The sequence below is a fragment of the Stegostoma tigrinum genome, chromosome 13 (genome assembly GCF_030684315.1).
Source record: "Stegostoma tigrinum isolate sSteTig4 chromosome 13, sSteTig4.hap1, whole genome shotgun sequence".
Classification (NCBI taxonomy): domain Eukaryota; kingdom Metazoa; phylum Chordata; class Chondrichthyes; order Orectolobiformes; family Stegostomatidae; genus Stegostoma; species Stegostoma tigrinum.
In genome coordinates, this window is record NC_081366.1 from 41,331,894 (window position 1) to 41,347,733 (window position 15,840).

General features: G+C 42.5%; 1 protein-coding gene and 1 long non-coding RNA gene across 4 annotated transcripts in view; one reads left to right on the forward strand and one right to left on the reverse strand.

Moving 5' to 3' along the window:
* Positions 1–9,724, reverse strand: part of LOC125458556 (uncharacterized) — an 81,817-nt gene extending 72,093 nt beyond the window's left edge. Inside the window, exons 1-2 of one of the 2 annotated variants that reach the window (XR_007248846.2) lie at positions 6,840–9,724; positions 4,918–4,978 (exon numbers count right to left, since the gene is read on the reverse strand). This is a non-coding gene — a long non-coding RNA (uncharacterized LOC125458556). The remainder of the gene's footprint in view (positions 1–4,917; positions 4,979–6,839) is intronic. The other variant, XR_009446615.1, reaches the window with a different exon arrangement.
* A 137-nt stretch (positions 9,725–9,861) lies between these two features.
* The window catches only part of dnajc18 (DnaJ (Hsp40) homolog, subfamily C, member 18), a 40,681-nt gene continuing 34,702 nt past the window's right edge, over positions 9,862–15,840 (forward strand). For both annotated transcript variants that reach the window (XM_048543939.2, XM_048543940.2), the window contains exon 1: positions 9,862–10,038. In XM_048543939.2, the coding sequence (XP_048399896.1) occupies positions 9,906–10,038 (133 nt within the window). In that variant the 5' untranslated portion in view covers positions 9,862–9,905. The remainder of the gene's footprint in view (positions 10,039–15,840) is intronic.

The following is a 15,840-nucleotide window of genomic DNA, read 5'->3' on the forward strand; positions in this document are numbered from 1 at the left end:
TACATATTAACTTCTGGCTGTTATTTGCTGATGCTATGCTGCTTTAAGTGGTGTGTGTGCGCATTTAAATGGTTTTGAAGAATGGGACCAAGGGAAGGGGGAGCTGGGGAGGAGAGGAGAGAAAGCAGTTGAGAGAATGGGGAAGGGGGGGTTGGGAGAATGGGGATGCATGGGGAAAGGAGGAAGCAGGAGTAGATGGCAGTGGGGAAACAAGGGAGGGGAATGTGAGGGAAGCACAAAGGGGATGAGGAAGAAGGGAGGGGGAAAAAGAGAGATGGACTGGATGGAGAAGGGATGAAGGGGGTAAAAATGGGAAAATGAGGATGTTGAGACATGGGTTGAGGGGTCAGAGAGGCATGGGAACATGGTAGGGAGGAAGATGGTGCTGGGGATGCAAAGAACCCAGAAGAAGGATGTGGGGGCACTGGATCAGAAGAATGTGCGGGGGCGGGGGGGAGTTGTCAGGCAGAGGAACTCAGGAAAAGTGAGAGTATAGACAGTGGAGCCCAACAGTGATAGACTTGGCGGCGGAGGGGGGGGGCAACAGAGGTGTGATGATGTGATTATATTATGGCTTTAAGAGGTATATTTGCTTCTGGTTTGCTTTGAAGAGAGGTTTTGAGCCATAGGTGACAAGCTGTCTTCCCCAAGCTGATAAAGTAAACAGCTTTGAGGTCTTTGGGTTTCTTTTAAAAATGTTGGAACACTAGAAGCAGCATGAATGATGGAGTCAAGCTACCACAGAATCAGTTTTAAGTTGGTTTTCAGTAGTTGTTGGGGTTTTGACGCTGTCATACATCTCTCCCTGTTACAGCAGAACACTTGAGTTCTTGCTCTCTGTCAGAACTTCCTCTTGATGTTCTTTCTTCCTCGACTGGAGAAAAATTGCATGTAAGACAATCTGTTTTACTGAACTTGCCTTTACCAAATGGCGTGTTTATGGAATGTTACTGTATTGGAACAGTTACTGCATAGTTTGAAATAATCTATTATTCTGTTCAGCTATTCAACTCTTATTTCTTCTGTTTTTGTTTTAACTTGCAGGGGAAGAACAAAGTGAGCTCAGGTGGTGGTTGCTGTGGTTGGTTGGCTCACCGAGTTGGTTCATTAGTTTGCAGATGTTTCATTATCCTGCTGGGTAACATCATCAGTGCAGCTTGCAACGAAGCGCTGTTGTGTTTTCCCTCCTGGTATTTAAACTTTGGGGGCCGTTGGATTTGATTACCTCATGTCCGGTTGTACTTTGCAGTGGTGTATACATAGGGCTTAGTTTATGTGTTTGTTTATGGCTTTCTTGGTGGAGAACCAGGCCTCTAGGAATTCTCATACTTGTCTCTGTTTGGCCTGTCCTAGGATCCTGGTGCTGTCCCAAGCGAACTGGTGGTTCTCCTTATCCACGTGAATGGAAATAAGTGGGTATTGGTCATGTCTTTTTGTTGCTAGTTGGTGTTCATATATTCTTGTGGCCAATTTTCTTCCTGTCTGTCCAGAAAATGTTTGCTGCAGTCCTTGCATGGAATTTTGTATATTACATTGGTTCTGTCCAAAGTGGGTAAGGGGTCACTTGGTATAGGGTTGACGTATGTTTGTGTGCCACTCTGGTGCCCAATGGTTGTAGGAGTCCTGTGGTCAGTTCGGATATGTTTTAGATATTTGGCAGTGTGATGAGGGCTTGCAGCAACGCCCTGTTGTTTGTGATAGGCATTGTTGGATCCAGTTGTTCAGGTATTCGTTGTCCTCAAATACTTGGTAGAAGTACAAAAAGCACATGAGGTACTCTTCATGCAAGAATATTGGATACCTGAACAACTGGATCTGACGATGCCTACCACACGAACAACAAAGCTACAGTCCCTTTTATTCCATGAATTATAAATTTTCTTACAGGTTATATTGTGCGCCTTTTGGAAGTCCATATATACCACATCATTGCCTTGTTTGCCTCAACCCTTTCTGTTACCTCTTGAAAAATTCCACGCTGTCTCTTCTGAATCATACACATTTTTCCATACGACCATTAATCTTATAACCAAATAATTGTTTCTAGAAATTTCTCCAGCAGCAAAAGGTTAAACTACTGGTCTGTAAACTGGGCCTATCTTCAATTTCAATTTTATTTTCAGGAACAAAATGCTATTTCATTCCTGTAAATTATATTTTCTATCAGTATGGCACAATTACAGCCTGATATCCAGATGACTGTAATAAGACTGGAGAGTGAAAGAGGAATTTATTAGTGATCAGGGATCAGCTACAAACTTAAGTTTTACAGAACTATAAGAAACTACATTTGTTGAGGAAATCATTATCTGTCTGATCCTTCACCCCATCAGGTCCTCTTCCTCCAATGGGGATCTGTTTAACTGCTCAAGGTGCCCTGTTCTGTGCCCTCATCCCCATCACCACCTGCTGTTGTTGTTCATGATTATGTGGTTGTGCCACAAACCTACTAGATCAAGTAAGATGGGAACATTGGATTCATACTATGACCACACACAGATTGTCCCCCCCGTGCAAAGCATCTGGAGAAGGTGCTGAATGAAACAAAGATACTGCTTGTGAGAACCAGAACTTCTGTGTGCAAGACAACAGTGGACACTTGGGGGAGGGATGAGGAGGCAATCACCCCAGTTTACTATTTAGGTATTTATTCATTGTTACTTCAATAGGCATATTGGGTGAATCTGTAGAGAAGCAAAATTAGAATGGTCACGCTTCTTTTTGCATGATTGTATACTTTTCCTCAACTTCGACTTTGATAACATTGCATCAACTTAAAACACATTAGGATCACACCAAGTCATACCATGATCTTTTCAAATGTAATTCATGTAACACTAATGTAAGGATGCAATAATGAAGAAAATAGATGGCCATGCCTTAAATCATGATTAAACTTAAAGAAATAATTTGATAATTGTTTAATTGTATTGTGTGCAAACACATTATTTATTTTCAACGGCTTTATTATTAAAAAGTTCTCTCAGCTGCCTGTTGTATTTTGATGTTCGGTGATGTAACAAGACCTATGATTTAGCACCTTCTACAGGAAAGTTTTAGTATTACAGAAAGATTTGCCATATTTTCAGGACATGGAAAGCTATATTTTAGTTTGTCAATTTCTTTAAGGTTTATACAAAAAAGTAATTTCACATTGAATAAAATTAAAGTAGTGGAAGATATATTTAAGGTACAGAAATCAATTAATTCAACTCATTTGTGCAGTGGTACTAAAGAACACAAGAGTCTGATATCTTTTTCAGTGATTAAATCTTCCCATCTACATTAGCATTCGGAATTTCCTTTTCTGTAGCTATGCATCATTGCTTTCAGATGTCACATCTACTAATAATTTGTGGGGTGCTATAGTTTGGCACTGAACTGATGCTTCCGAGTGTCTGAACTGGCATGTCTTGATCTGAACCATGCGTATCACTGTTAGACAGCATCTCCTCAGAGGCCTCGATCGAACTGAATGTACGGCTATATTAAGTTTCAGAATCTTTCCGCAGTAATTATCAGATATAAAATCTCATAACCCTTAATCCCATAAAGAATCAATCCTATGATGTCCGGCCTGAGAAAACACTAGTGCATGTATGGAATGAACTACCAGAGAAAGTGGTCGAGGCTGGTACAATTACAACATTTAAAAGTCATCTGGATGGGCATATGAATAGAAAGAGTTTAGAGGGATATGGGCAAACACTGGTAAAATGGAACTAGATTAATTAAAGATATCTGGTTGGCATAGACAAGTTGGATGGAGGGGTCTATTTCTGGGTTGTACATCTCTATGACTCTATGTGCAGCTACAGCGTCCCAAGTGTAGCATCCTCAGTATTCGCAGCATACAATATTTGGATTTTTTTCAGGTTTTGAAAGCGACATCCTCACATAGACTATTGCTACATATATGATGTCATAAAATAACTAGGCTGTGGATCACAGGATGGGGTGCGCTTATTATAAGCAGAAACATTGAAAGTTTTAAAAATTGAAATGGGAACATTTCTAAGGGTCTATTAAACTTACAGTGAAGTGATCCTTGCAAGAAAGATTATTCACTTGAATAGCAATAATGGGGACAGAGAGAAATGGCTGATTTCTGACACTCTCCCTTGAAAGCAGCTGGGAATGTAGCAATCAGATTTTTCCTGTCAGTGGAACAGACAGCTGTGTGTTTGGAGAACAGGAAGGACCAGGAAATCAGGTCCTAAAGTACTGCAACGGAGCCAGATCTTGTGTGCATAACCCTCACTGATTCCACTCTCCAGAATAGTTCAAATTTGGGCTCTTCATTCTCGTATTTGCTATGTTCTATGTACAGCACCCAAGAGAATAAATGCCCAGTTTTGCATAGCCAGACTTCAGACACTGTATCTATACCTTACATAAAAGTTGACCATATTTTTCCAGGTATCAAACTCTGAAAATTTTGTAAGTGAAGCATAATCCTGGAGATTTTAATGATTCAATTTGTAAATACTAATGAAAATGAGTGCCAGTAAGTAAATGAGGAGTTATTTAACAAAAGTGTGCAGTAAAAAGCTACTTCAGACTTAGGCAGTGAAAAGCATTCAACGGGGAGATCAAAGTGGATTAGACTAGACATGCTCCTACAAAGAAAAAGAATGGAACGTCAAAATCTCGAGATTCTTGAATGTGAAGGAGTTTGTAGCTTAAGGTAAGGCAGAAAAGGAAAGCTAATTTCCAAAACAAGAACCTTCTACAGAAAACTGGGAAGGTATGGCAAGTGAAGAGGTGAAATCAAAGAGGAAATTGGAGAAGCAAAGAGATGGCATGAAAGAATATTGTCAATTAAAAGCAAGGAGAACCCAAGGATGTGTTGTCAATACACTGAGATCAGAGGATAACTAAGAGTAGGGTTCATAAAGGACCAAAAATGTAACCTACATGCAGATGCAGAAGTTGCTGTCCAAGAATACTTTGTGTCTCTTCATGGGCAATGCAGACACTGTAATTAAAGAGATAGAATGTGAAGTTTTTGATTTGATAAACAAAGAAAGACAAGCATTGAGGCATTAACAATACAGCATTCTTAAAGGTAGATAAATTGTCAGGGTTGGATGAAATGCAAAGAAGCTGAGGAGGAAATAGTGGAAGGTCCAACCATCATTCTTCCAACTTCATTGGATATAGGTGTAGTGTTGGGGAACTGAAGGACTGGCCAATCTGTCAAACTTCAGTAGTGAGCAAATTATTGGCAGTGATTCTGAGGGACCAGATAAATAGTTGCTTACAGAGATTAAATCGAGAACAGTCAGCCTGCCTTTGCCATGGGAACATCACGTCTGACCAACTTTATTGATTGAGGAAATGAAAAGGACAATTCATAGTATTGTGTAGTTGATGTGATTTATATGGATTTTAGCTAGTTTTTTGACAAGATCCCACATGAGAGACCGGTTAAAAACATGAAAGCCCCTGGGATCCTGGGGAATATAGCAAGCTGTATACAAAATTGACTACAGCAGGAAACAAAGGATAATTATTGATGATTATTTGTGCGATCAGAGGTTGTATATATATTCACCTTTTCAATGTAAGTGTAGGGGGCATGTTTCAATAAGAATGACCACCACACAATCCTTGAGGAGACAAAGTCCCAACTTTACATTGAAAATACACTATGTTGTGCTACATGACATGGTCATTACAGTAAATGAAGAGACTTTGAACTGATCTAGTAACTCAAAACTGGACATCCAATGTAGTCCATCATCCTCAGTAGAATCATGGTCCAACACAATTTGCAATCTTGTGGCCCAGCATATCCCCAACTCTACCATTACCATAAGCCAGGGGAAATTGGACCTAGTTCAATAAAGAGTGCAGGAGGGCTTGCCAGGGGAGTGCGAGGCATAACCAAATATGAGTTGTCAACTTGGTGATGGTATAAAACAGAATGACTTGCATGTCAAACAACATAAAGAGCAAGTAATTGATAAATTAAGTGCTAAACAATTGGCTATAGGAAGAGATTCTTCAAATATCTTGAATGATGGGGAGCTTAGAAAACTAGTACAAAAGACAGACGCGGGCTGCTTGCTCTTGCCACCTGTTCCTGCTACCATCACTGCCATGGGCTGCCTGCTGTTGCTGTCAGTTGCCTTCGGCTGCCAGCTTCTACTCTTGCCACCAGCTGGCATGTCAAGTCTGACTTCCTTTTTGTAAATCCATTCTGACTGTATCTGATTCTACAGTGGTTTTCTAATGCTGTGCTATAAAATCCTTTTATAACAGACGCCAGCATCTTTCCATCCGTTGACATTAGATCACTGGTCTATAACTCTGTTTTCTCTTTGCCTCCCATCACAGATGTCAGGTTTGAGTCAATTTGATTCACTCTAAGTCATATCAAAAGACAGCTGGTAGCAGTGGATACAGCAAAGGCTATGCATTTTGATAACATTCCAGCAACTGTAATGAAGACTTGTGGTCCAGAATTTGTTGCACCATCCAGCCAAGCTGGGTACAGCTACCACACTAGCATCTTCCTGACAACGTGGCACAAATTTCCCATGCATACTTTGTACACAAAAAGCAGGACAAAGCCAACCTGGCAAATTACCATCTCGTTGATCATCAGTTAAGTGTTCAGTAACACCCAGTTAGGTTCCGTCATAGTAATTCAGCTCCTGGCTTCATTACAACCTTGGTTTACATACAGACAAAAGAGCTGAATAACAGAGGTGAGGTGAGAGTGATTAGCCTTGACATTAAGTGCATTTAACTGAGCATGGTGTCAAGGAGCTCTAGCAAAAATGGATTCAATCGGAATCAGGGGTACAATTCTACATTGGCTGGAGTCATACCTGGCACAAAGGAAGATGGCTATGGTTGCTGAAGGCCAGTCATCTGAGCTCTGGACAGAAGTTCCTCAGTGTAGTCTCCTGGGCCTAACACCGTCTTCAGCTGCTTCATCAACAGCCTTTCTTCCATCACAGGGTCAGAAATTGGGCTGTTCATTGTGCAATCATCAATGTTCAGCACTATTTGCAACTTCTCAGATACTGAAGTAGTCCATGTCCAAATACAGCAAAATTTGAACAATATCCTGGCTTGCGATAAAACTGGCAAATAATATTTACACTACACAAATGCCAGATAATGACAATCTCCAGTAAGAGAGTTTTAACCATCGCCCCTGACATTCATTGGTGGTACTACCACTGATTTCACCACTATTAACATTCTGGTTATTACCACTGGCCAGAAACTGAGCTGATCTAGCCATTTAAATACAGTGGTTACAACAGATCAGAATACTGCAGCAAGTAACTTACTACCTCACACCATAAAGCCTACCCATCATCTGTAAGACACAAGTTAGGAGCGTGATGGATTGCAGCACCCATTTGTCTAGATGACTACAGTTCCAACCACACTCAAGAAAGCTTGACCTCAGCCAGGGCCAAGCAGCCTGCTTGATGTGCATCACATGCACAAACATCCATTTCCTCACACTCTGCTTCTACAAGATACAGAAATTTACCTAAAGCACCTCAGACAGCATTTTCCAAACCCATGCCGACTAAATCCAGACGGACAAGGGCAGTAGATTCATGGGAACACTACCATTAAGTCTTTTTTCAAGCCACTGACTATCCTGACTTGGAAATATGTTACTATTCCTTCACTGTCATTGGGCAAAATCCTTGAATTCCTTCCTTAAGGGCATTGTGGGTCTAACTATAGCACATGGACAGCAGTGGTTCAAAGTGACAGCTCATTGTCAACGTTTCAAGGGCAAATGGGATAGGCAATAAATGCTGGTTGAGTCGGTAATGTCCAAAAACTCCGAAGATAAGTGTGATACAAAAGCATGGTTGAAGGATTGCTAGTGGATAGGGAGAAAAAACAGGCATAAGTGAGCATATTGAAGCTGTGAACAGCAGAATGCTGCAAGGATCAGTGGTAGTTTCAACTATATACATTGTAAAGTTATTACTTAGGTGAGGACAGAGGTCATGTTCCTAAGTTTTTGTACAATAAAAAGGTGGCAGGAATGTAAAGTAGCAAGCGCAGGCAGTTGGGACTAATTTAGTTTGGAAGCACGGTCACCCTGGACTAGTTGGACCAAAAGGTCTGTTTCTGTGCTGTATGACTCTATGACAAGGTGGGCACAAACAGCCAGCCAAGAGTCATAAGCAGATTAAGCGAGTGGGTAACAATTTGACAGATGGAGTATAATGGGAAAATAGGAAATGATTAGCTTTGGTCATAAGAATAGAAAAACTTATTTTAAAAGCAGTATTAAACTTCCAAATGTTCACATTCAGTGATACGCGAGTGTACTTGTACAAGGAACACAAAGTTAGCATGCAGGTAGAGCTAGCAACTAGGAAGGCAAATGACATGTTGGCTTTTTTTGCAAGGATGAGGTGAATGCAAGAATAAGGAAGACTGCCTTTAACCGTCCACACCAGTGAGCAGTTTGAGACTTTTTTTTGGGGGGGAGGTGTTAAGAATAAACTTGTGTAGAGATAGTATGATGAGAAACTGATTAAATGAGTCCATTTTCTCTGGGGTTTAACAGAATGAAAAGTGACCTCATTGAAACATTCAGTTTTCTGAAGGGACTTGACAAGCTGACAGAGACTTATTTGTCCCTACTGAAGATTGTGCAACAAGAAAGGACTGAGGAAGAGGCTGCTCATTTAGCATTGAGATGCAAGAAATTTTTTCATAAAGTTAACTCTTTGAGATTTTCTACCCTGGTGGTTGTGAAATGTTTCACTGTTGAATTGCTTTAAGGCAGATTTTTGGTTTCCCAGGAAATTAAGGAACATGGTGAACAGGCAGATTGACATTGAGACCAAAGATTATTCATAACAGTACTGAATCGAGAAAGAAAACACGCTTGTGCGGTCCATTCCTCCGTCTTTTTCATATCCTTGCCACAGCCTTTGGCACTTGCCCATGGTCTTCAGTCTTACCGGGCCACAGGGCTGCTCTCTCGTTAGAGTGATTAGTGATTTAACCTTGTTAGGTCTCAATCTGAGGGCCACAATAACTCATCCGGTGATAGGAACTGAACGCACTCTATTGGCATCACACTACTTCGACTGTAAAAGGCAACCGTCCAACAAAGTGAGTTAAAGTGACCTCTAAATTGACTTATACCAACCTTTTCTAATGTCTAGCCGAGTGGAGACACCTCACTCACTAACACACCTCTGTACCCAGCAATAACTCTTCTTCTATCTCGACACCTTCAAATCTAGAATCCTGTCCTGGAAAACTGGTTCTTTTTTCCTAAGCTCGCCTGCCCTGGCAGCATCACTTGTAGAGTTAAGGTCAGCTTCCACGTGGATCCTGGCTACACCCGCCTCTACTTCCACACAAACACATTCTCAGCTACTCTTCCTTCTGACTCCGCCATAGTGAAACGGGCCAGACCGAGGAAAGGCCCGTCACACTGACCTCAAATGATAAAGAACTGCCCGCGACCATCTTCGGGAATCACCGGTCACCCCGACCTACTCACTCCATGTCTAGAAACTGGCGACATGTTTTCCCCGCACGTTGCCGTTGGCGCCCCCAACAAACATGGCCGCCAAAAGGTCAAGCATATGCGCAGATCGTGCGGCTGACGCCTGATAACGAGCCGGACTGCGTAGGAAGGAATAGTGGAGGAAGGGTGAATAGGTATCGGGAAGGCGGGGAGCAAGGTGGAGGCGGTGCTGTGGACGGGTGAGGGGAAAGGCCGGGGCCTGTATTCTGGGGGCGGGACCGGAAGTCTGGGGTTTGGGTGCAAGGGCGAGCGTAGAGGGTGGGCTCAACTGGCTTTGGGAGGGGAGGTGGAAGTCTGGGGCGTTTGGGGGCGGGGCCGGCAGCACCACCACGGTCACCGGGGGAACGCGCGGCTGTCCCGGGAAATGGAGGCAGGGTTGGAGGAGGCGGAGCGCTGTCTCGAAGCGGCGCAGCGTTGCTTAAAGTGCGGTGAGCAGGAGGAGGCCCTGCGGTACCTGTACCGGGCGCAGCAAAGCTATCCCACCCAGCGGGCTAAAGGTAACAGCATCCCGGGAAAGTACAGGGCTTTCTCCTAGCCTCAGCCCAGGCTCCTCTCTGACACACGGGATTATTCGTGCAGGAGAAGGGGGGTGTCGTTCTAGGAAGGATCAGAAATTACAGGACACCGGTTTATACTTCAACAGGTTTATTTCAAAACACTATCTTTTGGAGCGTTGCACCTTCATCAGGTGTAGTGAGAGAGGCATTGAAATCCTGCATTCTCAGGATCACATCTTCTTCCCCACAAAAAATTGTCACTGTCCCTTCATGTAGTCCATGAGATTGGTTACCATTAGCCAGGAACTGAACTGGAACCACATGTATAAATAATGTGGGTACAAGAAATGGTTGCAGCAGTTAGCTAATGTTCTGCATCCCAAAGCTCCTGTCTCTTAAGGGGGACACAAGCCAGGAGTGTGATGGAATGCTCTCCATTTGCCCGAATGTGAGCCGCTCCAACAATACTCAAGAAACGCCCAAAAAAAAGTCATACAACTGATGTGAATGCCTTGGATAAACCTAAAACAGCTGGCTGACTCCTTACTGTTCAGTCTTTAATCAGTTAGGAAGGAGATCCAGGTTTTGATTGATTTTAAAATGCAAATCCCAGAATTTTTTTTTCAAGTCACTAATGATTTATTAGTGTATACAAAAAGTGAAATCATAGAATCCCTACAGTGTGGAAACAGTCCCTTTGGCCCGATAAATCCACACTGACCTATCCACCTAATCTATGCATCCCTGAACACTATGGGTAGTTTAGTATGACCAATCCACCTAGCCTGCACATCTTTGTGACTGTGGGAGGAAACCCACGCAGACACGGGGAGAATGTGTAAGCTCCACACAGGCAGTTGCCTGAGGGTGGAATCAAACCTGGGTTCCTCGTGCTGTGAGATAGCAGTGCTAACCACTGAGCCATCATGCCACCCCAACCACTGAGGTCGGATAATGACCTGGCATCACTGTGTAGGTTGATATATGCTGATTTTGTTTTTTTTAGCAAGTTCTATAATTATGATTGCATTTTGAAATCAAAAAGTTAATTTTAAATGTTTGACAGCTGTTTGATTTTTTTACAATTGGGTAGATGGATTTGGAAAAAATTATAAACATGATACTCTTCAGATTTTTTAATGGATTCATCCTCCTTTTTGAACTCCATCAGCACTTCAATTTACTAAGACCTCTGTGTCCTCCAATTGCACCTATCCACATTTTCTTCACTCTACCATTGGTGACTGTAACTTTAAGCCCTAAACTCTTGGCTTCCTTTTACATCTCTGCATCGCGCCCCCCCCCCAAAAAAAAATCTATCTTGTTGATCGAGCTTTGGACTGCTGTTGATCAGGTTCCACATGATAGACTGGTCAGTAAAGTTAGATCATGTGGAGTCCAGGAAGAGATAGCCAATTGGCATAGAAACCCTGCAGGGTGGAAGCAGGCCATTTGGCCTGTTGAATCCACACTGACCCTCTGAAGAACATTCCACACAGATCAACCCCGTACCCTATTTTTGTATTTCCCACCCTAAACACTTTGGGCAATTTAGCATAGCCACGCTACCTAACCTGCACATCTTTGGACCACTTGATGTTAGGAGACAGAGGATGATGGAAGGGGGTTATTTTTGGAATGGAAGTCTGTGATCAGCTGTGTTCTGCAGGGAAGTGGTGATGGGTCCACAGTTGTTTGCCATTTATATAAACAGTTTGGATGAGAATATAGGAAGCATGGTTAGTACGTTTGTGGATGACATGAAAATTGGTGGCAAAGTGGAAAGTGAAGAAGAGTGTAATGTGATCTTGATCAGCTGGACCAATGGGCTGAGGAGTAGCAGGTGAAGTTTAATTTAGGTAAATGCAAGGGCTTGCATTTTGGTAAAACAAACCAGGGCAGGATTTAGACACTTAATGGTAAGGTACTAGGGAGTGTCATCAAGCAGAAAAATTGAGGGGTTTGGTGCATTGTTCCTTGGAAGTGATGTCACAGGTAGATAGGGCAGTGAAGAAGGTATTTGGCATGTTTGCCTTAGTTGTCAGAGCATTTGAGTTTAGGAGTTAGGTTGTGATGTTGCAGTTGTACAGGACGTTGGTGAGACAACTTTTGGAGTACTGCATACAGTTCAGGTTGCCTTGCTATAGGAAGAATATCGTTAAATTGGAAAGGGTACAGAAAAGATTTAAAGGGATGTTGCTTGGACTGAAGGGCTTGAGTTGTAAGGAGAGACTGGAAGGTTAGGACTTTTTTCCCTGGGAGAATAGGAGGTTGAGGGGTTACAGAGGTTTATAAAATCATGAGAGGCTTAGATAAGGTGAATAGCAAAGGTCTTTTCCCTTGGATAGGGGAGCTTAAGTTTAAGGTGAGAGAGGGAAAATTTAAGAGACCTAAGGGGTGACGTTTTTGCACAGAGGATGGTGCGTATATAGAATAAACTACCGGAGGAAGTGGTAGATGCAGAACAATTGCAATATTTGAGAGATTTGGACAGGTACATGAATAGGAAGGGTTTAAAGAGGGATGTGGGCCAAATGTGACTAGTTTAGTTCGGGAAACCTGGTCAGCATGAGTGAGTTGAGCCAAAAGTTCTGTTTCCATGCTGTATGACTCTATATCTGTACTAATTCTAACTTATATGATTTGATGATAAATATTGTTTGATAATTTCTCTGCGAATTATGCTGGATTGCTTTTTTACTGTGTTAAGGACATAACCTAATGGTAAATGCTTGATCCCATTTGAAATAATGAAAGGAACAGTTTATAGAATTTTTAAAGTATTATTCTCACTTGGTAAATGAATTACAAAAGAAAGAAAGTAGCTTTCTTTTGTTTAGCATCCTTGATAGCATCTGATTGTACAAATGCCTAATGTCCATTATAATACCTTTTGAAGTGGAGTCATCTGTAATTAGGGCAAATATGTTTGACTGCTATACTTGGTGGCAACGTGATTCTAGTGTGATGCCTGGTTATGAGGAGGGATTCCTTGACTTCTGTTTCTTTGTTTTTACTTCTTAACGTCTGTGTATTTTTTTTCCTCTAGGAGGAGTAGCTTTAGTGATTAAAGATGGAATATCCTCATTGGTAGAGAATGAATGGAAGTAGGCAGTGGAGACTATTGTGCTAGAATTAAGAATTTGCATCAAAGATTTGAGACTGTCAAGAAAGTTCTTTTTTGGACCCTTGGTGTTTTGATAGATGCCTAAGCAGAGGGCTTTTGTGGTACTGTGGTAACGTCACCAATCTGAGCTAGGAGGCCTGGTTCGAATCTGTGAAGCAGCTAGGACGTCATATGTTTCAATAGTTTGACTTCTGGCAAAGGCAGAGTGGTTAGAGTGGGGAATTTTGTATAATTTGAGACAAGTGAACTAATGCCCATCAGAAAATTTCTTCCAGATACTTTACTTTTCCGCAACAGAGTTGTAGAACGCTGCTCCCCAAACCTTTTTTTTTCCGCTGTGATCCCACTTCAATGCTTCAAATGATAAATCCAGAGTGAAAGCAAGGGAGCATGTGTAAGAGAGAGGAATTTTTGAGCAAAGGGAATGTTTTTGAGTAGTTGAGGGGGGCAGGGTGAAAGTTATTGAGCTGGGCTGATGGAGTTGTTGATTGGCAGAGGGGCTGAGCTATAGGGGCCAGTGATTTTGTCTACATCCACTTTAAGCTAAGAATTATATGTACATGTAATGGAAGCTCAATGTTCAACCTGGGACTGTCTTGCCAGAAACTCGTCTCAATGGTCACCATTACTGTCTCTGATCTGTTGAGTCAAAAATAGTCAAAATTGTAACCTCTGTCCTGGAATTCATAAGGGAGCATGTCATATTAGATTTAATATGAAAAAGGACCCAGATTTAATTAGTAGCCTCACAGCCCGTGAATATTTGCATAATAGCAACTGGAAAATGATCAGATAAAAGCAATATCCTGCAGATTCTGGAAAAGAGAAACAAAAACAAACTACTGGAGATATTCTCAACATCTGGCAATAGCTATGGAGATTGAAAGAGCGAAAGGTTTTGAATCCGGTTTTTGAACTGATTTTTATGCCATGATTAGGTCTTTCTTGGTGCGTTTTTGGTATTCAGTGGAATTTTAAAACATATTTTTATTTGTTTCTTTAATCATTTCTCACATATTTACTACCATACCTTTTAATGTTAATTCAGACAAACACCTGTAGCCAACTCTTTCCTTGTGTCTGTGAATGTCTTTTGAAATTTTTGTTTTTATTTGGAATTGAAACTAAATTCAGATTTAATATGAAATTCACTTGAACAGTGATCACTACGTCCTATTGGATCTTTTACTATGGGATTACTAATTAACCCTGCCTCACCACAAATTCTGGATCTAAAATCGCATTAACCCAAATTGTTGCCGTAACACATTTACTCCAGGAAACTGTCGTAAAAATCATTCTCTTCTAAGCCACTGTCTCACGAACATTTATCAGATCAATATGAAGTTAAAATCACTCACAGCTATTGTTTTCTTACAAGCTTCATCAATTTTCTTGTTGAATGGATTTCAGTCCAATGGTATAATTGCTAGCGAGTTTTGAGAAGATTTGTAGCTCAGGTTGAGGTTCTGGATGTGAGATTGCTCGCTGAGCTGGAAGGTTCATTTTCAGACGTTTCGTCACCTTTTTTTAATTTGAAAAAAAAGTACTTTATTCATAAGATGTACAAAAAATAAAACATATTTATACACCTACCCAGTCATGCAAGCCGCTCTGGGTTACCCAGGGGGTACGTACACCAACTAAAAAGGAAAAAAAAAGAAGAAAGAAAACAAAACAAAGAAAACTCCCCGGCTGTTGTCTCCCCGCACAGTCCCCGTTGGCCCCCTGACCAGTTGTGGAAGGCGCCAGCTGGGCCCAGTTACCAGATAGGGCCCTTTTTTCTATTCTGGACGAAGAGTTTCATACCGTGGTCTTTCCCCACCGTGCCTTGGCGGCAGCTGCCCCAAGCTTTAGCGCGTCCCTCAGCACGTAGTCCTGCACCTTGGAGTGCGCCTGTCTGCAACATTCAGTCGGGGTGAGTTCTTTCAGCTGGCAGACTAGCAAGTTGCGGGCAGACCAAAGAGCGTCTTTCACCGCATTGATGGTCCTCCAGGCGCAGTTGATGTTGGTCTCGGTGTGCGTCCCTGGAAACAGCCCGAAGAGCACGGAGTCCCGTGTCACCTCGACAAATACCACTGCATCCCCCTCCAGACCTCCTGCGCATAGGCACACTCCAGAAGGAGGTGATCGACAGTCTCGTCCCCCCCGCAGCCGCCTCGAGGGCAGCGTGCGGTGGTGCAGAGATTCCGGGCATGCATAAAGGATCTCACTGGCAGAGCCCCTCTCACCGCCAGCCAAGCAATGTCCTTGTGCTTCTTTGAAAGTTCTGGCGATGAGGCATTCTGCCAAACGACTTTGGCAGTCTGCGTGGGGAACCACACGACGGGATCCACCCTCTCCTTTTCCCAAATGGTCCCGAGGATACTACATGCTGACCACTGCCTGACGGCCTTGTGGTCAAAGGTGTTTCTTTTCAAAAATTTCTCCACGAAGGACAGGTGGTACGGAACGGTCCAACTACTAGGAGCGTTCCGCGGCAACGAGGCTAGGCCCATCCTTCGCAACACCGGGGACAGGTAGAACCTCAGTAAGTAGTGACACTTGGTGTTTGCGTACTGAGGATCTACGCACAGCTTGATGCAGCCACACACAAAGGTAGCCGTCAGGGCGAGGATGGCGTTCGGTACGCCCTTTCCCCCATTTCCCAGGTCTTTGTACATGGTGTCCCTGCG